Consider the following 21,279-nt stretch of genomic DNA (forward strand, 5'->3'; position numbering starts at 1 on the left):
CTGCAGACAGAGTTGGAGACAGTCAGGAGCAGGGTACTGTGCTCTGAAATGGCTTGAGAACATTCAAACTGACTTTTTTTGGAAGAACTCTCTTCCAAGGACTGCAGTACAAATGCTGGCAAATCAATTGTTTACCTACTACAGCCACCACTGCAGCTCAGATCTGCTCTTGAAAAGGACCTGACACCTTTATAGAGAAGATGTTTAGCTCAATGCACAAAAAGTTAACACACGTTTGTGATGTGGCTATTAATAAGGGCTTGCAGGGGATGGGGAAGGGGTGGGGGGTGGAATCTTGACCCTCACTTACAGCCACTGCATTTCTTTCTCCAGCGTCTGGTGCGGATGAACATGCCGATCTCACCTGAAGATTTAACCGTCCACTTCACATCCACGCTGATGGCCTTGATCCGCACCGCCCTAGAAATCAAACTTGCCTCAGGTGAGAGGGAGGTGTCTGAAGGCACACATGGGCTCAAACCCCAACTCTTTGGGAGCTTGGTGTCCCCCAAACCCACCAAAATTTTGCCCCAGGTGGAAATCCTTTTGTCCTACTGCCTGTCTGCCATCTGCCGCCACCTGAGGGTAAGGGAGCTTTAGGGGTGGGCAACAGAGAGGGGTCCTGAGCATCACTCTGCCTTTAAGAGTGGGTGCATCCCTGTCAATGAAGAGTAGAGGAGTTTTGCCCATCCCAGTTGGGAGCTCTCTGAGGAGAAGCCCTGTGCATGTGCTTGTTGCTATGTAACAGAAATAAGAGTTTCCATACCTCTTTTCTTAACTATTCCAGCACAAGGGAAACCCAGCCTTTCTTCTCCAATCACTGTCTGCTGGCAGCGAAGCAGTGACTCCAAATGCTGTGAACTGCATTCCACCCTGAGATAAAATTTAATTATTTAAGTGTTTAATCAGGCATACCCTTGACTTCCCAATTAAACATAGCAATGTAATAAAATACACTGGCCTTTTCTCTGGGTCGTTACACTATTTAATCAAGCTGGCTGGGGTCAGAATCAAGGCATGACTGGCCAAGGCACTTTTATACCTAATTTAAAAGCTAACAGGAGGTAACAATGCTCTTACAAGCAAAGGGCAGGGTTGGGTTAGTATGTTGTGCCTTTCCTAAGTGGTTTTAAGCCAGCCTTTCAACCTCTCTGTATTAATTATCTCTGTTATATGTCACTTAAACTGTCTTTGATGCTTTGGGTAGGCACTGCTGGAAGAAGACAAAGTTTTGAGACCACCTGAACTGACCTAGGCAGTGACACCACACATCAGACATTCATTTCTAAGGATGCATTTAGGACCGCTTGTGATTTTAGGGGCCAGCACCTTATTTTAGTAACAACCTCTAGAATACGGATACTGAAAGTTTGTATTGTTTCAGGCTTCTAGTTACCTGTCAGCCATGGTCATTGAAACAGCCTTTTTCAGCTGAAAAATGCTCCCCCCAGCCTTTGCTTTGGCCACATACTGGAAAGGAACCAGAAGAGAGAGCTCAGCTGATAGCGCTGGGTACTTTCTAGGGTTTCTATCTACTCTGAGTTGTGAGGGTTTGACCTGTTTTGTTGTGATGTGCTTCGTTTGAATAGGTTTCATGTGTTACATTTAATTGAGTCTTTAGTGGGACTAACAGGCCCTTAATAAACCCTCCCTAATGAGTTTCCATGTGGGAGTTCAAACCACCATGTAGCAGAGTACCCAGAGCCTCCTCCCATCACTTTTCTCTTAGAAAACTAATCTCTGTCATTCAGATGAACTACTTAATTGCCTACTGTGCGGTGCATTCATCTGGGAGCTGGCCTGTTGGCTTACATATACTTTAATCACTTTCCACTTGTGTATCGAGAGCTCACTTTGACCATTTGAATAATGACGCTGTGTTGGGCTCTTTGTTTTACATGGTGATGTAGCTGCTGTTTGATGCTGCTGATACAGAACAGCGTGCTTATGTCTCCTTGCCAAAGACTTCAGGATGGATTGTTGGTGGAGAGGTTTATAATCAATCATGGCATCGCTCCTAGTCCAGCACCTCAGACCAGCTCCTTTGCATCACACACAGGAGGTGCTGCTGCTTTCTGCTGACACCTCAAAGTGAGCAGGCACCAGGTAGACTGAGTCTGAGCTGAACTTTAAACCCCAAGTAATGGCAGGTTGAAGCAATGATGGTCATGCTGAGTTCACACGCTTTTGTCATTTAGGAGAGATCACCCGTTCCCTTTGCAGCATCTGCTGCAAGTGGTGCTGGCTTGGTGCTCTTGAGAAATGGGAGTCAGGGCGATGCCATCCACTGTGCAAGTGGTGGTATGTGTTTGCATGTTATATTTTCACTCTTCCCCGTCTTTCTCTTCCCTCTTTTTCTGCAGGGGGCGTTAAACAGCACCAGTGTGATGCTGAGCTGAGAAAGGAAATCTCTCTCGTTTGGCCCAATCTCTCCCAGAAGACTCTGGATTTGCTGGTGCCTCCTCACAAACGTAAGTGGTTCGTCAGTGAGCACCCAACCTATCCCAGCCACCAAAAAAGCCCAGCACAGGTTTCTTCCTCCTTCCCTGCTCTGTCCCCAGCCCCCTCTAGGTGTGCAGTCACCCAGAGAATGCAGCAAAGAATCTGAGTGCTGCTCAGTTCTAGGTATCTTCTCCACAGGACTCACAGCTCACACCTCCAGGCCGTGGTCACAGGAGGAGTAGGGAACCTGAGGTTACATCTAGGCATGTATTTCCATATACTACAGTAGATTTTCCGTACTTAGGAAATAAACCCCAAACAAGTCAGTGCCAACAATGGACCAATACAGGGCGATAAAGATATCTGAGGGCTGGAGCACCTCCCATACAAGGACAGACTGAGAGAGTTGGGATTTTTTCAGCCTGGAAAAGAGAAGGCTCCAGGGAGACCTGAGAGCAGCCTCCAGTATTGAAAAGCTGGGGGAGCAGTTCTTGATCGTGGAATGCAGAGATAGGATGAGGGGGAACCATTTTCAGCTGAAAGAGGGATCTTAGGGAGAAATGTTTTGCTGGGAGGGTGGGGAAGTCCTGTCCCAGGTTGCCCAGAGCAGTGGTGGCTGCCCCATCCCTGGAGGGGTTCAAGGCCAGGTTGGATGGGGCTTGGAGCCCCTGATCCAGTGGGAGGTGTCCCTGCCCAGGGCAGGGATTGGATCTGGATGGGCTTTAAGGTTCCCTCCAACCCAAACCATTCTGCGATTTTTATAACTTTGTCTGCCTCCAGCCTGTGCCGTACAGGACGGGAGAGCAATTTCTACCACATGGGGTCCACAAAACCAGTTTAAGTTTGCTGGGATCTTTACAGAATCAAAAGTGAGGTATTCTGGGGCTGAAGGCCTTTGTGTTACTTGATGATGTCCTGGGCGAATGTGCTGAGAAAATGGAAAGTTTGCCATTATCTCGATTGGCCAAGACAAGGGCTCTGGATTCCTGATTAGTGAGAAACACTGCAGAGCAATAAAGGTATTGTTAATTAAGAAAAATGAGGGAGCTGAAGAAGTACAAATCAGTGGGGAGTGACTGCTTAAGTCTTTTCCTCCTCTCTTCTCTTGATGCCTTTATGTCTGCAGCTTTAACTCTTTGCTCTACAGCTGCTGGGCAGAGCTGGTAGCTGTGAGGGTGAAAAAGGACATCTGGAAAAATGAAATACTCTTTAAATGTGTATTAGCTCATTATGCCCAGTTGACTGTAATTCAAAGAAATAGGAATAAGGCTCCTTTGTTGATAAAGAGCTGGCTGTGGATCTGGTATTAATTTAGCAGTTCTTCTGTCAGCAATGTGTACAATGCCTCAGAGTTTTCCTGCCTGTTGTTTTGTTGGGTTTTTTTTCTACATGGTTTCTGTGAATGCTTGCTACAGAGAGCTGGAGACAGGGGCTATCCTGCTCAGATGTGAAAGGCAGCAACAGACAAAGATCTAAAGAAGTCTTTTTTAACCTTTTCTTGGTCTTTTTCTCTTTCCCGTACTTCTCTGTGGCTGTTTTGTCTTGTTATTCTAACATCATCTCTTCTTTCTCTTTGTTTTTCATACATATTCACTGTCATTTCTCGTGTTTTTTGACTTATTCTTCTCTTCTCCTGGTCCTATCCTGCTCCTCACCTGAACATCTCTGCTGCATTTCCCCACCTGCTGACAGCTGATGAGATGACTGTGGGGAAGGTCTATGCAGCGCTGATGATATTTGACTTCTACAAGCAGAATAAGAACAGCAGGGAACAGGTCCACCAGCCTGCCGGAGGCCTGTGCCAGGTACTCTGCCAAAAGGTGTCCTACTTGGTCCTCCCTCTTGGGCAGCCTCTTCTCTAGCATTGATCCAGGGGGCCTGGAAAGATCTTTAGCAAAACATGTCCGGTGACATTTGGAATTCTAAGTCCTATTTTCAGAAGTGTCCCAGGAACATCAAGAGATTTCTTTGGAATGCCAAAGAATTATTGAAAGCTGATGATAGTTGGGCTATAAAACGTTACTTTTGAAAATGGGAATTACACAAAATTATGTTCATTTTAATAGATTTGAAGGTTTTCTTGCATTTCTTGAAAATATTTCCACGTATTCGTCCACACTGGGGCCTTGAGCAGCCTGGTCCAGTGGGAGGTGTCCTCGCGCATGGCAGGGACGTTGGAACAGGATGAGTTTTAGAGTCCCTTCCCACCCAAAGCATTCTATGATTCTATGATAACCTGCTTGAGATTGAGATCCTGATGGTTTCGAATAGGACGAATAACTGTTGGTTACAGGATGATCACCCAGCTGATTTCCAGCGTGGCCAACCTGTCTGTCGCACAGAGGAGAGGCTACAGTGGACCCAGTGTCACAAGGGACCACCTGAACTGTACAGCCCTTTTGCCCACATCAGTGCATGAAATCCCTGCTGCACTCTGGAGACTGGGGGATAGCTCTTAGAGGGAAGGGGGATCACAGCCCAACTTTGGTCTGTGCAGAACCTAAGGGCAGCAATTGCCCTTCAGAATCTCTTAAAACTACGGGAAGGTTGGGGTATGCTTTCTCCTGGGCTGCTCTTTCAGGGTGACAATGTGAATGTTTTGTCAACTAGAATATGTACAGCAGTCTGTCTTCTCTATATGCAGCTCTGTCTCTGACAACATTTCCCTGTGCTTTGCAGCCTGGACCGGTGTCGCTCTTCCACCCCCTGAAGGCCACTTTGGAGCAAACCCAACCCACAGCGTTCAACAACACAAAAGCATTCCTTCGCCAGAAAAGCTCAGCCTCACTCAACAATGGGGGCGCGTTGTGAGTATCCCCTGACCTCCCCACCAAAGCACTAATGCAGAGAAGAGGCACCCTGGGTGGATGCATCAACCCCAACTGCTACTGGTTTAGTTGCTCTGGAAGTGGGGCAGAGCAGCTGGTGACACCAGGACCAGCAGCCCCTTCATGCCATGGCTGGGACAATTTCCTACCAGTGGCTGGGCTGAGACCAACGGGATGAGGTTTAACAAGGCCAAATGCCGGGTCGTGCACTTGGGGCACAACAACCCTGAGCAGCTACAGACTAGGAGAAGTCTGGCTGGAAACTGCCTGGAGGAGAAGGACCTGGGGGTGTTGGTTGACAGCGACTGAACATGAGCCAGCAGTGTGCCCAGGTGGCCAAGAAGGCCAATGGCATCTTGGCTTGGATCAGAAACGGTGTGACCAGCAGGTCCAGGGAGGTTCTTCTCCCTCTGGACTCGGCACTGGTGAGACCGCTCCTCAAATCCTGTGTTCAGTTCTGGGCCCCTCACCACAAGAAGGATGTTGAGGCTCTGGAGCGAGTCCAGAGAAGAGCAACGAAGCTGGTGAAGGGGCTGGAGAACAGGCCTTATTAGGAGCGGCTGAGAGAGATGGGGGTGTTTAGCCTGAAGAAGAGGAGGCTGAGGGGAGACCTCATTGCGCTCTATAACTACCTGAAAGGAGGTTGTGGAGAGGAGGGAGCTGGGCTCTTCTCCTAAGTGACAGGGGACAGGACAAGAGGGAATGGCCTCAAGCTCCGCCAGGGGAGGTTTAGGCTGGATATTAGGAAAAAATATTTCACAGGAAGGGTCATTGGGCACTGGCAGAGGCTGCCCAGGGAGGTGGTTGAGTCACCTTCCCTGGAGGTGTTTAAGGCACGGGTGGACGAGGTGCTGAGGGACATGGTTTAGTGTTTGATAGGAATGGTTGGACTCGATGATCCGGTGGGTCTCCTCCATCCTGGTGATTTTATGATTCTATGATTCAAAATGCCTGCATGCGGCTCACTTCCCACTCAGGGAAGTTATCCATGTGGTTGTAGCGTTGGGTTCTGCAGAGCTGCTTGGTTTCTTAATGGTCTCTGCATCCTAATTAGAGACCTTTCCATTATGACTAGTTTTATGTGTGATTTTCTTATAGGAATTTGGGATCACTGCAAAAGAACCAAGCAAACCCCAACCCACCAACCATGAATACAATGGGTTCTTGGGAGTCAAAAGGTCCTTGGGAACAAGAAAGTCTCTCAAGTTCACGGCACTTGGTAGCAGCAAGTGCTTCTTAAAATTGTCCAGGACAGAATCTGACTCTTTCTCTTTGACAAAATAATAACCCCGGAGAGAGCTTTCCCAATGATTATAGTAACAGTGATCCCTAATCAACTCTCTATTTCCTACTCCTCTTCAGGTGACTTTCCTTTGTGTCACAAATGTTATGGATTTTTAGTGATAGACATCTGAGGTTTAAACATCAGACTCAACAGTGAAACCCAAGGCCATCTGTACCACTTTATGTTCAGTGAATGTACTTTAGCATTTGTTTGGCCAATGTAGTTTAAGGCTATTTGTCTGACTAGTCTGGCATACATAATTTGCCCAATCTCCAAAATTCTTCATTCTTCATCAGAACTTAAGCTGCAGAAGTTTATTTCCTCAATTACTGAAAAAAAAAGTGCTAGTTGGTTTCATTTCCTTATAGAATCACAGAATCATTGAGATTGGAAAAGACCTCTAAGATCATCAAGTCCAACTGTCAGCCCAACATCACCATGCCTACTAAACCATGTCCCAAAGAACCAAGTCTACAAGCTTTTTGAACCCCTCCAGGGCTGGTGACTCCCCTGCTGCCCTGGGAAGCTTCTTTCGGTGCTTCACCACTCTTTCTGTAAATAAATTTTTCGTAATATCTAATCTAAACCTCCCCTGACACAACTTGAGGCCATTTGCTCTTGAAGCTCTTGTCCTGTTGCTTGTTACTTGAGAGAAGAGACCAACACCCACCTCACTACAACCTCCTTTCAGGTAACTGTAGAGAGCCACAGAGTCTCCCCTCAGCCTCTTCTTCTCCTGACTAAACAATCCCGGATCCTTCAGCTGCTCCTCATAAAACTTGTTCTTCAGACCCTTCTCCAGCTTCATTCCCCTTCTCTGGATACACTCCAGCACCTCAATGTCCTTCTTGTACTGAGGTGCTAAAAACTGAACACGGGATTCATTGTTGCTCATGGGATCTCCTTTGGGTTATGTAGAAAGTGGCCTTGGCTAAACCCAGGGGACTTTACAGCTTCACCAGGAGCTGTGCTATTCCTACAGCTGGTTTCATAAGTGAAACCTCAGAAGACCTTGGAGCTTTGCTTTCATCACAATAAGGCCAGCAAAATCTTGTTGCAAAAGAGTTAATTTTTTTTCCTCTTTTCCTTCTGACAGGCCAGCACCAGAGGGTGGGATCAAAGAGTCCAGTTCTTGGGGGACCCAACGCACCCAGGATGTGTTTTATGAAACCAGGACACCAGCTTTTGAAAGAGGCCACTCAGAAGAAATTCCCGTTGAACGGGTAAGCAAAAAGGTGAAGACGGGATGAAATGCAGTAGATCTTACTAGATATCAGGCTAGACACTTTCCTGAGAGCTGTAGGGGACCTCTGTCCCTTGAGACAAGCGTTGCTCTCTCTCTTACAACCCAAAGTTTGCCTGAACATTATGGAAGCAAACAAATCTGGTATCTTCTACAGTCTGACAGCTGTACACGGGGACATTATTTTCCTGGAATGATGTGTCTGCTGGAATAGGTTACGTAGGGTTATCTCCTCCTGCTTGTCCCACTGTCCCAATCCCATTGTGATCTGTATGCAGACTCAGAGAAGAGGTCTCACGGGGCTCATTACCATGGCTGGTGGAAGAGCTTGGCCCGCTCTTGTCCTTGTTGAAGACAACCTAGGCACTCTACAGCTCTTAGTTTACCCTTTCTCCTCCCAGCTTCTCTTCACAACTAAATTAAACTTAGCAGAAGCCTGCTTAGATGGCTTCAAGCCAGTGTTCACATTCTTGCTACTGAAACTGTTTCTTCTTTCAATCAGGTGGTAGAAATGAGGGAAATCAGCCCCACAATTGCCAATGGAGAGCACCAACCGGGCCTGGAGAGCCAGGGGCGAGCAGCTTCCATGCCGCGCCTGGCCGCTGAAACTCAGGTGAGTGAGGAGGCTTTACTGGTGGCAGGAGACTAAGAGTGGATCAGGAACTCAGTACCTTCTTTCTACTTGGAAGTTACTTGTGGATATTTGTTTTGGAAGTTGTTTGCTGAAGCCAGAGACAAGGTAACCAGCCGTTGTGCTTGGGTGGCAGGCATTTGTGTGGAGACACAGCATTGCCACCAGTTTTACTCCTCCCTGGTTGTGTCAAAAAGCAGCCCACAGGAATGCCTCTGGGTAGCTGACTGTTGACTACCTACCCAAGAGGGTCTGCTCTGATTAACCAGGAACAATACCATTTACCAGCCTGTACTCCTAGAATCCATGTTTCTCATTGACAGTTGGGTTCCATCTACCCAGACAGACACCCGAGGTGTGTCCCTGTGCCCTAGCCATGAGAAAAAAAAAGCTGGAGATGTGCTATGATTATCTTTGAGGAACGTAGTAGGCACAGAAAATACTAAGGAACTTATGCCTGGAAGGCTGCATTGAGACACTAAACATCCTCCCTGATTTTTTCCCCTCTTCCTGTAGTATTTAGCATATCCTGTGCTGTGATTTTGGTCAGCAAAATGTCGTTGAGGATTTCCCTTGTGTAACTTCTTGTAGAGAAACCTCGTCATTAGAGTTGACTTTTACAGCAACTTGTGGGCACCACTTAGGATTTCATGGTTTTCGTACATCATTTTTAGGCGTTTCACGTGTCCATTGCTAGCTTGTTGCCCCAGATGCTCTCCAGCCCTGTCCTGCCTCTTGTGTCTCAGAACATCTCACCACTCATAGTTGCATCTCTCTCATCCAAAGGGCCTGATTCATACAGTCAGGAGGGAGCAGCACCTGTTTGTGGGCTGTTCCCCCATGGAAGCTCTCCATGGGAAGCAGAAGTTGAAAAATACGTTGCACCCTAAAACTAAAAGTCTGTGTAACACATACACAACAATAGCTCCAGCAGATATTATCTTCTTGCTGATGGTCTCAGGCTGGTGCAAGCTACACTTCATCAGCTTAGAAACTTCCCAGCTGACTTCAGAAACTGCAGTCTTTGTATGAGAGCTGGGATTCTCTGTGTTATCAGCAACACTACTCAACATACTTAATAAAAGAAACAGACTCCAAAGCTAACCCATACTCCCTCCCTTCCCAGAACAAAGTTGTCCTTTCTTCTAGACCCCAGGTAGCATCTTTCCTTCCAAGGCGATGCAGCTGGCAGCAACACCGCCAGCAGCATGAGCCTTTCCTTGGGAAACTCCTCTCCCTGGCAGTCAGGTATTTGCAAAGTGAGTCTCTCACGGCAGCACAGTGTGTGTTTGCCAGGATGCAGCTGCCCATTATGAATCAGGCCCGTAATATCTGAGCAGATCTAACCTCATTTAATAATACAATGTTTTGGTGCTTGTAGCTTCAGCTGAATAACCAATGTACTTTCTGTGTGTGTCTTTCCCCCTCCATGCCCTCCACTCTCCCTCTCATGTGCTGCTTCTACTCCCTTCTCCCACCCCCCACGCCCCCCAAACTTTAAGTTCTTTTTAACTCTTATTTGCAATGCTTTCTGTTTCTGGATGTCTCCCTTTCTGTTTGCCTGTGATTCCTCTGGGCTTTTTTTATGTTCCCTTTATTTAAAATATAATCTTCCTGTGCTCTCAACCTCACCTCCTCCCTCTTTGCTGCCCTCCTCCCCATCCCCTCCCCTCCCTTGTCGTCATCGTGTCTGCTGCACATCTGCCGTGATGTCTGACAATGGCTGTACTGTGGGGCTGCTTCAAATAATGTCTCTCATCTTGTCCGAATTGTTTGCAGAGGAGCAAAGCACGGTCACCTGGGAGTTACCTAGCAGTATGTAGCTTGCACTAAGTTGTACCTTATTAAATTCGTGTTAAGAAATAATTAACCTTCCTTAACCCTCTACTTTCTCCCCCTTCTCATTTGGAGTCCAATGTTGCACCGACGCGGCCGCTATCTCTTTCCACTTTGCTGCAGTTCCCTCGATCCACAATTGCACGCCGCACGCTGTAATAGCAGGGAGTTTTTGTTTGTTTGTTTGGCTTATTTATTTGTTTTTGTATGCCTTGTTGCACAGGAATTTAGGAAGTGCAAACAATCAGTTGGGTAATGAAGAAGCAATTAGTAACTCGCTGAAGGGTTATGGTGCAGCCTCCCGAGGCTTGTGGGGAGTCTGTTCATGCCCCGTTAATGTAACGAGAGCATTGTCGGGTTTTATGGAAAGGGTATTCATTGCTGTGCCACTTCCCATCAGTGTCAGCAGCGACTTCTGTCCCAGGAAGAAGCACAGAATCAGGTCCAATGAGAAATGTTCTTTTCGTATCAATTGGGATGGTTTTGTTTGGAAATTTCTGTTGTCTTCTTCCTGGAGGCTTGGAAATCTGCATCAGTGGTTTTAGTGGGAAGCGTTTTCACTCTTTTGCCCAGTAGGCCATCCAGTTTACAGACTTCTCTGCCCTCCTCCAGCTCAGTTTTTACAGTAAGCAAGGAGGGCAAATATTAGGCTGCTTTAGAAGTGTGACCAGCAGGGAGAGGGAGGGGATTCTGCTCCTCTGCTCTGCTCTGGTGAGACTCCACCTGGAGTCCTGCGTCCAGTTCTGGAGTCCTTAGCACAGGGAGGACATGGAGCTGTTGGAATGAGTCCAGAGGAGGCCACAAAAATGATCTGAGGGCTGGAGCACCTCTGCTATGAGGACAGGCTGAAAGAGTTGGGATTGTTCAGTCTGGAGAAGAGAAGGCTACAGGGAGACCTTAGAGCAGCTTCCAGTACTGAAAGGAAAGGCTCCGGGAAAGCTGGGGAGGAGCTCTTCCTCAGGGAGTGTGGGGATAGAATAAGAGGGAAGAGTTTTCAGCTGAAAGAGGGGAGATTGAGATGAGATCTTAGGAAGAAATGTTTTGCTGTGATCCAGTGGGAGGTGTCCCTGCCCATGGCAGGGGGTGGGACTGGATGATCTTTAAGGTCCCTTCGAACCCAAACCATTCCATGATTCTATGAATGATTTCAGGATAATTTCAAGAGGCACAGGAGGAAACAACCACAGCACAACGTAGTCCTGTTATCTGAACTGGTGCAAATCCCAGGGATGCACCAATACTGCAGGCAATGCTACACTCCCCCAGCCCAGCAGTTTCTTCCTAGTGCCCCTGACAAACCTTCTAGCTCCAGCACTCACCTTGCTGGGCGAGTGCTCACTTCACTGGGAAGCAGCAAATTTTGGGTAACAGCCTAGGAAAGAGAGAGAGCACCAAACAAAAATTCAGCCTAGCCTGTACCTTTGCGCACAAGACACGCTGCCCATGATGGCTCACGGGGAGGGAGAGTGGTTCTCTCCACTCAAAATAACAAGCAGAGCTGCAAAACAACTGGCTTTGCATTGTGTAAATATCATAGGGAAGCAGAGATCTGAGTTTTAGGATAAGCAAACAAAACAGCGTAGACAGTAAAATAATACAGGGCTCTTTGGAAAGGTTACAGTGAAGAAAGTAAATGTTCTGGCAGAACTGGTGTTGGAGGCATATATTGGATTGTGAATTCCTGCAAGTGTAAGAGCTGAGGGACCAGAAGATATCCTGAGCTCCCTCCCCATCAGGCTGGACCACTGTGCTCTGAGGTCTTTCCTCTGCCACACAGCTTTGACGCAGTGATAGACCCAGGGAAGCGTCCAGAGGATGGATGAAGTCCTTGTCTCCACCACAAAGCCAGCTGCAAAGCAACTGGAGACCAGCAGGGAGAAAGATAAGGAAACATGGGGCTTGTCCTCATTTTCTTTACTGAGAAGTAGGGAAGGGCAAGGCTATGAGAATAGCTGTCCTGCAGTCCACTTGTCTTGGTTTCAGCAGAACATCCCTGTAAGGTTTGCAACTCAAAGGGGAGGGAGCAGAGTCTGGAGCTGCCATTGGCAAGGGGACAGGGCCCAGCAATGCCCGTGGAAGGCTGTGCTGTGCACAGACAGTTGGCTCTTAAGCCAAGGATTAGCTGAAAACAGCAATAGCAGATCTAAACAGTCAATTTTGGAGACGTCCTGATAGAATTGCAAGGCAGTACATGCTATCCTGTTTGTCTTAGTCACAGGGGATTCAAGGAGTCATGGTGAGATGAGAAAAGAGGTTTAAATGTTTGGTGGAGGCATCTTCAGTTGCAGGGAGAGAGAAGTAATTACTGTGTGGCTTGGCCTGTACCTTGCCTACTTGTTATTCCTGAGTTTTCTCCCTCTCCATGTGAAGCCCAGCAACGCTTTCACGCTTTCCTCTTTGGAGTTGCTTTGGGATGACCACAGGCCCTGAAGCAGCTCCGGGTGAAACTAGTCTTGGAGAACTGTCCTTGTGAGACGCTTGGCTACTGTGCTGCCCTGTGCCCCTGCTCATCTACTGTTGACTCCTGTGATGCTGTGTTTGGTGTGAAGTGCTGCATATTGCTCCACGCCTGTGGTACCTGTGGACTGGCCCACTGCTAAAAGTGAAGCCCATCACAGCAAATGAAGATTGCATTTGCTCCTTAAATTTAGCCCTCTGCCATTCCACAAGTCCTGCCCATTCTAGTTATGTCCAATTAACCCTTTTTCTCCTTCCCCTCCTTGGCCCTGTCTCTCACTGTCAAATCCTCCCCATGCTGGGAACCAGGCATCTGAGCGTGGTGCAGCGCCTGCCCTCACCCTGCTCCGTGTCCCTGTCTGTCCTGCAGCCCATCCCCGACACGAGCCCCATGAAGCGGTCCGTCTCCACACTGACCCCGCAGCGCCCTCACGCCATGCACCTCTATGAGTACTCCTTGGAGCGCATGCCACCAGAGCAAGGGCATCACCACCATCACCACCGCTGCCATCGGCGGAAAGAGAAGAAGCAGAAGTCCTTGGACAGGTCTCCCCATCAGCTGGCCGATGGAGAAGCTGGTAAGCGCTGCGCAAACAAGGATTTGTCCCATATCCTCCTCCCTTCAGGCTGCACAGTGGCCATCTGATGTTATTTGGTGTCCTGCATGCATGTGAGCGACCTCCCTGCCCCACACTTCGGAGTTTTTCCTGTGTTGATGACTCCCAGCCAATGTTTCTCTTTCAGTGGCCCGCTCTGCTGAGTCTTCTTCCAAGGACAAGAAGCAGGAACGCGGCCGGTCCCAAGAGAGGAAGCAGCACTCTTCCTCCTCCTCCGAGAAGCAGCGCTTCTACTCCTGTGACCGCTATGGCAGCCGGGACCGTTCTCAGCCCAAGTCTGCTGATCAGAGCAGGCCCACCTCGCCCAATGGAGGGCCAGAGCAAGGTCCACACAGACAGGTGAGGAGATGCAGGGTGGGAAAAGAACTCTAAGATCTTCTAGGGATGTGCACACCTTTCTCATGTTTTGTTTAAAATGAAGGAGACAGAGTAGGAAAGGCTGGGTAGTAGGAGGTAAAGCATTTGAGGTCCTGCTTGGTGCTTCACATCCATGACAGAGATGGAAATGTCACTTCCTGGCTCTTTAGTAGCCACCTACAGAGTGAATGACTCGGGCATCTTACAGAGAACACACTGCCAAGGGCACCCTTACCCATGGTTTCAGCAGAGCAGTTTGGAAGACCTGAGAACTGACAGTCGTTGATGCTTGTGGAGAACACCTACCTGAGCCAAGGCAGGCTGGTAGCATGGGTTGGGACCTGGTCAACTGAGCCAGACCTGTTCCCCTGCCAGCTGTGTTAATCCAGCACCTACTGCCACCCCGTGCACAAACAGCTGGTGATTGCCAGAGGAATCCTTGCCATTGCAGTAGAAGCCTATGTGATAGAATACAGGGATTCCAGGCAGCTGTGATCTCAGCAGGGTTGGCTCACATTAGCAGGATCTTCTAACTGCTGTTGTGGGGCTTCAGAGCTGTCCTGCATGGTGGAATGGGTTAGTTTTCTGAAAATTAAAGAAAAACATCCTTTTCCTTATTGTCAAATCAATCTTCAACTGTGCTTTGTAGCTGGGAGGAGAAATCACACTAAGAAAAGGCAGTGGAAGGGGAGAGAGCTCCACGTCAGCATGATCCCTGCAAACATCTCCGAGTATCTCACACAGCCACAGTGCCAAGAGGCTCTGGCCGTGCAACAAAGTCTCCCTGAATTTTCAGCCTGCTGGTGGTGTGTGATCCCCCAGATGTCTCAGGAGGGGCTGATGCTGTCAGCCGTGAGCCCTTGCAGTCACATCAGCTCATGGGGAGCAGGAGGAAATCTTGTGTTCAGAAAGAGTTAGAGCCCAGGGGAAGGATTTCAATGAAGACACTTTGTTGCATCCCAATAGCTGCAAAATGAAGCCGCTTTCTGTCTCCTTACCCTGTACTGTGCCTTTCTCTCACCCTGCATGGTCCTTGGCAGCACCATCAGAGGCCGGGTGCAGAAGCGAGTGCTAAAAGGCTGCTGCCCCGCGGCTCTGGAGACACCTAGGGTATCTTTTGCACAGTTGTTCTTGGCTGGGAGCAGATGAGACATCAGTTTAAGGTCCAATGCACCCAGGACTGGGCGCAGCCATAGCAAGAAGGGACTGCATCCCAACAGGTCTTTTCTTTTTTGGTTGCTCCAGTCACGGACTGGCCTTCATCTGGTGTTTCAGATGACTTTTTCTTTCCCTTTCTTCTGCTTTGAGAGGCAGGAAGATGGCACTGATTTTTAGCACCATATCTCTCCTCTCTTGCTCGCTCAGCTTACCAGAACTTTAAATCATAGAATGGTTTGGGTTGGAAGAGACCTCAAAGCCCATCCAGTTCCACTCCCTGCCATGGGCAGGGACACCTCCCACTGGTTCAGGGGCTCCAAACCCCATCCAGCCTGGCCTTGAACACCTCCAGTGATGCGACAGCCACAATCCCTCTGGACAACCTGGGCCAGGGCCTCCCCACCCTCACAGCAAAACATTTCTTCCGAAGATCCAATTTAAATCTCCCCATAGAAATTATCCCCAACATCAGCATTCAGAACTGTTGGGTGAAGTTCTGCAAAAATCAGCCCCAAAGCAGAAAGTGCCACTTTGCAAAATTGCACTGTCGGGTTTTGAGATGCTCCTGCCCAGGCCAGGTAAGGCGCATGTCGAGCCCGTGTATGATGTGGATGCCTTCCCTCCAGACACTGTCCCCTTCTGTTGGAGCCATGTGCCAGTTTGCGTCCTACCAATGCTCTGATCGTTTCTGTTCTTATTTACCTCTCGCAGAGCTTTAGTCCTCCAGCTCTTTACATCTCGTGTTGAATGACTTTTCGAGAACCTCCTCTCCCTAACTGTGCTTGTCTAAACTCTCTCTTTTTTGCTTTTCTTTCTTCTTGTGACTTGTCTCTCCCTTCTGTTGCTTCTCCTTCTGTTTGATACCTGCCTGCCTTTGTGTTTGTCTGGTGTTTCCCTTTTTTATTTTTTGATTTGCTTTGTTCCAATTTTTATGTAGGGCAGTGGTTCAGTTAATGGGAGCCCCTTGCTGTCGACATCTGGTGCTAGTACCCCATGCCGGGGTCGGAGGCAGCTCCCACAGACTCCACTGACCCCACGCCCCAGCATCACTTACAAGACCGCTAACTCCTCGCCTGTGCACTTCACCAGTTTCCAAACCGGCCTGCCCACTTTCTCCCCGGGACGTCTGAGTCGCGGCTTGTCTGAGCACAACGCGCTGCTGCGTGGGGACCAACAGCCGCCCGCGCCGGCGGTGTCTCGCATCGGCTCCGACCCGTACCTGGGGCACCGCGATGACGCCGACAGCCCCTACCGTGCAGTGCCAGAGGACACCCTTACCTTCGAGGAGGCGGTGGCTACCAACTCCGGACGGTCCTCAAGGACTTCTTACGTCTCCTCCTTGACCTCCCAGTCTCACCAAATCCGCAGGGTGCCCAACGGCTACCATTACACGCTGGGTCTCAACACAGGCCCCGGGACTGGCACCAGAGGACGTAGTTACTACCACGAAGCTGATGAGGATGACTGGTGCTAGCGGCGTGGCAAAGCCCTTCAAGGTGTATGCATTAAAAATCGATGAGTTTTATCATCTGGAAGGCTGTGCGTTCCGACGCACGTGGTGCCCGGGGCCAGAGGGGGCCCATGGAGCAGCCCCCGCCGCAAGAACTGCTCTGCCCTGGGTCTGGAGACACTCCTGCAGCCTCTCTCCTCTCTTTTTCTTTATTTTTTCCTTTCTTTTTATTTTTTCACACTAGACAAATCGAGGAAGAAGGCTCCCTCCTTAGGGGGAGGGCAGTGGGGGGAGCGCATCTCTCTCCCCCTCTCTCCTGCCTCCCTACTGCCTTGTCTAGTTTAAAGACACGCACCAGATGCCAAATCCACGATGCGCGAGAAGCTGAGAGAAGAGCAATCCTCACCTTCCCTGGCAGAAAAAGCAAACTGGTTGGGCAGTTTTTGGTTGGGCTATTTCTTAATTAATTTATTATTATATTTCTCTTCCCCCTGGTCAGGGTGGGAGTCAGGGGTTGCAAACGGACACACACAAATAACGAGCGCATCCGCGTTTTATCTCGTTCACCGCTAAGAAAGAAGAGATCTACCCAAGAAACTGGGAGAGGAAAAACCCAGACCAGAACAAAGGACAGTCCACTGGGACTTGATGTTCAGCCTCAGCAATCCTTTTCAGCGCAGCCGGTGACACACACCCCCCGCAAGCTGACCGGGACTCTGCTCCGACACCGCTGCCGTGTGGATCTCTTCTATTTTACTCACCACGTCGGGTCCTTCACACTGACACACGATAAAGCCACAAGAGAGCTACTTTGTAAGGACTGTTTCCTTGCTGCTGAGACTTTTCTTTCCATCCCTCTCTCCTGTCAACCGCAACACGCCCTCACTGTTTTGTCTTGTTTACAATATAAGCTTGATTTAGCAAAAAACAACTAAAGAAAAAAAAATCCAGAAAAAAAAATGAAAAAAAGAGGAAAAAATGTAGGGGTGAGAAGAAGAAATGTTATTGGTTTTATATCAAGCTATTAGATAGAACTTTAACTTTTCATTGTGTGCATTTTTGTAAATTGTACAGTAAAAAAAAAAAAAAAAGAAAAAAAAAGAAAAAATACTCTTTATGTAGAAAATAAGTCCAATTGTCATTCCAGGTCCCACCGTTTCTACCGAATGCTCCAGTTGTTCACTACTAAGTGCCTAACCTTTGAAATCTTTCACAGCGACGATGCAACCTCTCGCTTCGCTGCATCAGACCTTGGGCGAGCGTGGGGAGGGGCAGGAGGGAAGGGAGGGCAAAGCTGGGAGGAGCTGCTCATTTCGGAGGTTCCGCGGTGCCCGCGACGCCCCGTGTTGTGCTACTGGACAGTGTATTCGAGTCCCAGGTTGGAAGCTTACAGTGGGGAAGGCAAGCATGCTTTGGGGTTGGTTTGGGTTTTGTTGGCCTTTTTTTTCAGTTTCCTTCTTTTTCTTTTCTATATATCCTTTTCTTGGTGGGAGGGGAGTGATGGCAGCGAGCAAAGCCGGCCTTTTCTCATTGACTAGGGGTTAGGTCCTGCGGGAGAGATGCAGGTGGAAAAGTACAGCATCTGCAGAGGTGCTCTTGTAGGAGAAGCAGCATCTTTCACACTGCATGTCAAGTCACAGTTGGACTGGGAGAGCTCTGGCCACGTTCCACGGTGCGTAATCTGCGTTGAGTGCAGTTGGAGAGCATTTTGGTTTACTTGTCTGGTAAGAGAAGGTTAAACAAAAATAATACTAAGCAAAACCTCTAACTCTGATTCTCAGGGATGAGATTTCTGTGTTTCTTGCGATGACTCTTGCGTTGGATGCTTTCTTTCTTTTGTGCACTTTGAGCCTGGGAAAGGGGCAAACATGATGTCCTGGTATGGAGGGAGCGCTGAAAGAAGAGCCTGGGTAGGGCCTCGCGTCCGTGGATGAACTATCGTAGGGCTATTTTTGAGACACAGGGCAGCCAGCGGTCATGTCACACACTGATAAAAGCTTAAAGGAGGAAAGGTGTGAGGTGCTAGATGAGCACATCACTAAAGATGCTGGGAGAAACGAGGGGAATGTTGGACTAATGATTTTTTTCAGAGGATTTACCAAGCCCCAGAACTGTGAAACTTCTCTAGGTGGTTGCTTAGGATGGGTAGAGAAACCGCTGCACCCTGGTGATTTGATTTGTCACTGGGGTGGATGGGGGGTATGGGATGCTACCAAAGCACTCAGAAGGCTTCTCGTGCTCTCAGCAAAAGTCTTTCAGCCTCAGGTGGGGAGCAGGCTGCTGTAGGGTGGTTCTTCACATCTCCTGTAGCTCTTCTATTGAGGAAATTCAACCTGTTTTCGTTTCCTGCTGTGTTTTTTTTGTTCCGTTACTAAATAATAATCTCTGGCCAATCTCATCCCTGGATTCTGCTAAAGGAGAACTCCTGTCTGTATCTCTGTCTCTGTATTTATGTGCACGTTAAATAAAGGCAGTGCGGTAGCCAGAGGTCCGCGGTGGGTTAGTGGCTGTAATTTGCAAATGGAGGGCTATGCAACCAGATGACACGTTCGGGAACACATCCAAACCACCAACAGTCAGAAAGACCTTCATCCATTCTGTAGCTTTATCTGCTGGATTTTCCTGTTTCAGGCTTCAGCATGATTGTGACCAAATGTTTTATAGATTTTCCTTATACGAAGGCACAAACACTTTATTTGAAATTTTAAAGAGAACTATTTTACTCCAGGAAGCAAAGGAGAGGGAGAATGCAATCTCTCTGGCAATGCATGCAAACATTGCACCCACACTGGGAAGCAAAAGAAATGTCTTTCTGTATTGAGTAGTTCCTTCTTTTTCCCCACTCCACCTTTCCCCTTCCCCTACCACTTTAGACCCCCAAGACACAGCCCCACACTCACACTCCATCCAGAAGCGCACAGCCAACCGATGGCCTTGGGTCACTCCAATTCTTAGGCAGAACATGCAAGACGACCCTTGAGTTGTCTAATCCTCCACCTGCCTCGTAGGGGCCGATGACAGTGACAGGCAAGCCTGACCACAAGTGTTCATAACCCTTTTCCAACCTTTTTTTACAGCCTCTCTGCTGTCTCTTCGATGCATACATGATATTTCCAAGAACCCTCATAGTGAGTTGCCAAACTTGAATTGCACCGATCAGTTTTCTGCATCCAGAACCAGTCTCGTAGTGGCTGTACTTTGAATAAGTAATGTTTGCATGTAAAATATATACATATATACATATATATAAAAAGTATGTGCATGGAAAATGTTTATCTTCGTACTTTTTTGATACGATGTATTCATCAGTTGTTAATTTTTAATTATATTTGATATAAATTGGGGGTTTGTTGCAAAACTTTATATTTAAAAAAACAGTGTTAAAAAGTATTGAAGTTCCAACCATGCAACACAAAGCGGAACTTTACCCAAAAAAAAAAACAAGGGGGAAAAAAACGAGAAAAAAAAAAGGTTCTGTGATTGCCTAGTTTGCTGCCTGAGTAATATTTATCAGCCAAACTTTGAATTCTGCAGTTGTTTCTACAATTACATTTTGTATGAAGCAAAGTCCTTGAATTAAAATAAAAACTTAGCAAAAAAAAAAAAAAACCCTTACCAATTCAAAGCCAGTGTGTGCAGTGTGCGTAGTGCCCGCGTGAGCAGCGAGGAGAGAGCCGCGGGAGGCAGCTGGGCTTTACCACCCCGCTGAGCGATCGCCCGGGAGATCCGGTGTGAAACCGGGTTTAGTTTAGCCCCAGTTGGGATTCTGTAAGGAATTGGCCACCTCTGTGTTTGTTTCCATCCAGGCTTCACAGATGCTCGGGCTGAGCAGGGAGCTGTTTGCAAATTCGCCTTTGCGGTGTGGATCCGGTATGGAGATGACAGTTCCTGGAGTCCGTCAGGCAGCAAAATCACATCATTTAAGTTGAGGTTTATAGAAAACCCTAGCTGTGATCGATTCCTTTCTGGTTTCTCTTGTCGAGGTGCAGAAATGTTGGGCATGTGACTCCCTTTAAACCTTATGAAACGTAAACTCCCAGCAAGTGCTTGTGAGATGCCAAAGTGCTTGTGATGACCCCTTGGTGCTACCTCAGGTAGGCATGGAGATCGATATCGTGGGGATGGGTTGGTGTCAGATGCCACATCTCCAGGGCTATAGGACATGTAGAAAGAACATTAATAATAATATCTTGAAGTTCTTACTCCCAAGGAAAACTCAAGGGCTGTTGGCACGTGAGGAAGGAACTTTTTATTTCTTTGGATAACTGGAGAACTCCCCTCATTCCCTACTTGTGGGACAAACCTGCTGCGCGCATCTCCATCATTGGGGCTGATGTGATGATTCTGTCAGTGACAAGGATATGCTCCGGGATATGATTTAGTGGTGGACAGTTACAGTTGGAGTCGATGATCTCAAAAGGTCTTTTAAAACCGAATGATTCTGTGGTTCTATGACTCTCCAAAAAGATCACAGAGAAAAATTATTAGTAGCTGGAGTGTGTTGCTGAAGGGAGAACAATCACTTTTTCACAGTTTTCAGTACTGTCCAGAGCACAAAGTCAATGTTCAAGTCATTGTCTTCTCTCTTCTTGCATTCTTTCTGTGATGAGACCACCCAAGGTCCCACCTGAGATTCGGGTACCATGTGAAATGCAGGGAAAAGGTCCTTAACTTCCTGATCACCAGGTCAGGCTGTAGCATGGGGAGAAAATGGTCTTGCTTGAGGCCACACAGTACATTATTAGAGAAATTTGGAGCAGAAGAACTTCTCTTGGCTTATAGTCTAGTTCGTAAAGGGTTTGGGTTTCTTAGGCGGCATAACAGTACAGTGGCGGGGGGGATAAAGCAGGAATTTTTTTTAGTTTTGAGATATCCCAAGAAAACGGGAGGAATGGAGATTCCTGAATGTGTCTGGGCAATGCATAAGGGCAAGTCTGAGAAAGATTTGAGAGTCTCTGTGCATCCTGACTTCAGT

General features: G+C 48.0%; 1 protein-coding gene across 20 annotated transcripts in view; it reads left to right on the plus strand.

The window, feature by feature from the left end:
- Nucleotides 1–20,293, plus strand: part of CACNA1B (calcium voltage-gated channel subunit alpha1 B) — a 317,979-nt gene extending 297,686 nt beyond the window's left edge. For 10 of the 20 annotated variants that reach the window (XM_069872974.1, XM_069872975.1, XM_069872973.1 and 7 more), the window contains 10 exons: nt 334–442; nt 2,364–2,471; nt 4,135–4,247; nt 5,122–5,249; nt 7,652–7,790; nt 8,301–8,411; nt 10,209–10,244; nt 13,093–13,300; nt 13,467–13,678; nt 15,792–20,293. In XM_069872974.1, coding sequence (XP_069729075.1) covers nt 334–442; nt 2,364–2,471; nt 4,135–4,247; nt 5,122–5,249; nt 7,652–7,790; nt 8,301–8,411; nt 10,209–10,244; nt 13,093–13,300; nt 13,467–13,678; nt 15,792–16,328 — 1,701 coding nt within the window. In that variant the 3' untranslated portion in view covers nt 16,329–20,293. The remainder of the gene's footprint in view (nt 1–333; nt 443–2,363; nt 2,472–4,134; nt 4,248–5,121; nt 5,250–7,651; nt 7,791–8,300; nt 8,412–10,208; nt 10,245–13,092; nt 13,301–13,466; nt 13,679–15,791) is intronic. The other 10 variants (XM_069872977.1, XM_069872976.1, XM_069872989.1 and 7 more) reach the window with 4 other exon arrangements.
- Nucleotides 20,294–21,279: the final 986 nt, after the last annotated feature.

Source organism: Phaenicophaeus curvirostris, chromosome 20 (genome assembly GCF_032191515.1).
Source record: "Phaenicophaeus curvirostris isolate KB17595 chromosome 20, BPBGC_Pcur_1.0, whole genome shotgun sequence".
In the NCBI taxonomy this organism is placed as follows: Eukaryota; Metazoa; Chordata; class Aves; order Cuculiformes; family Cuculidae; genus Phaenicophaeus; species Phaenicophaeus curvirostris.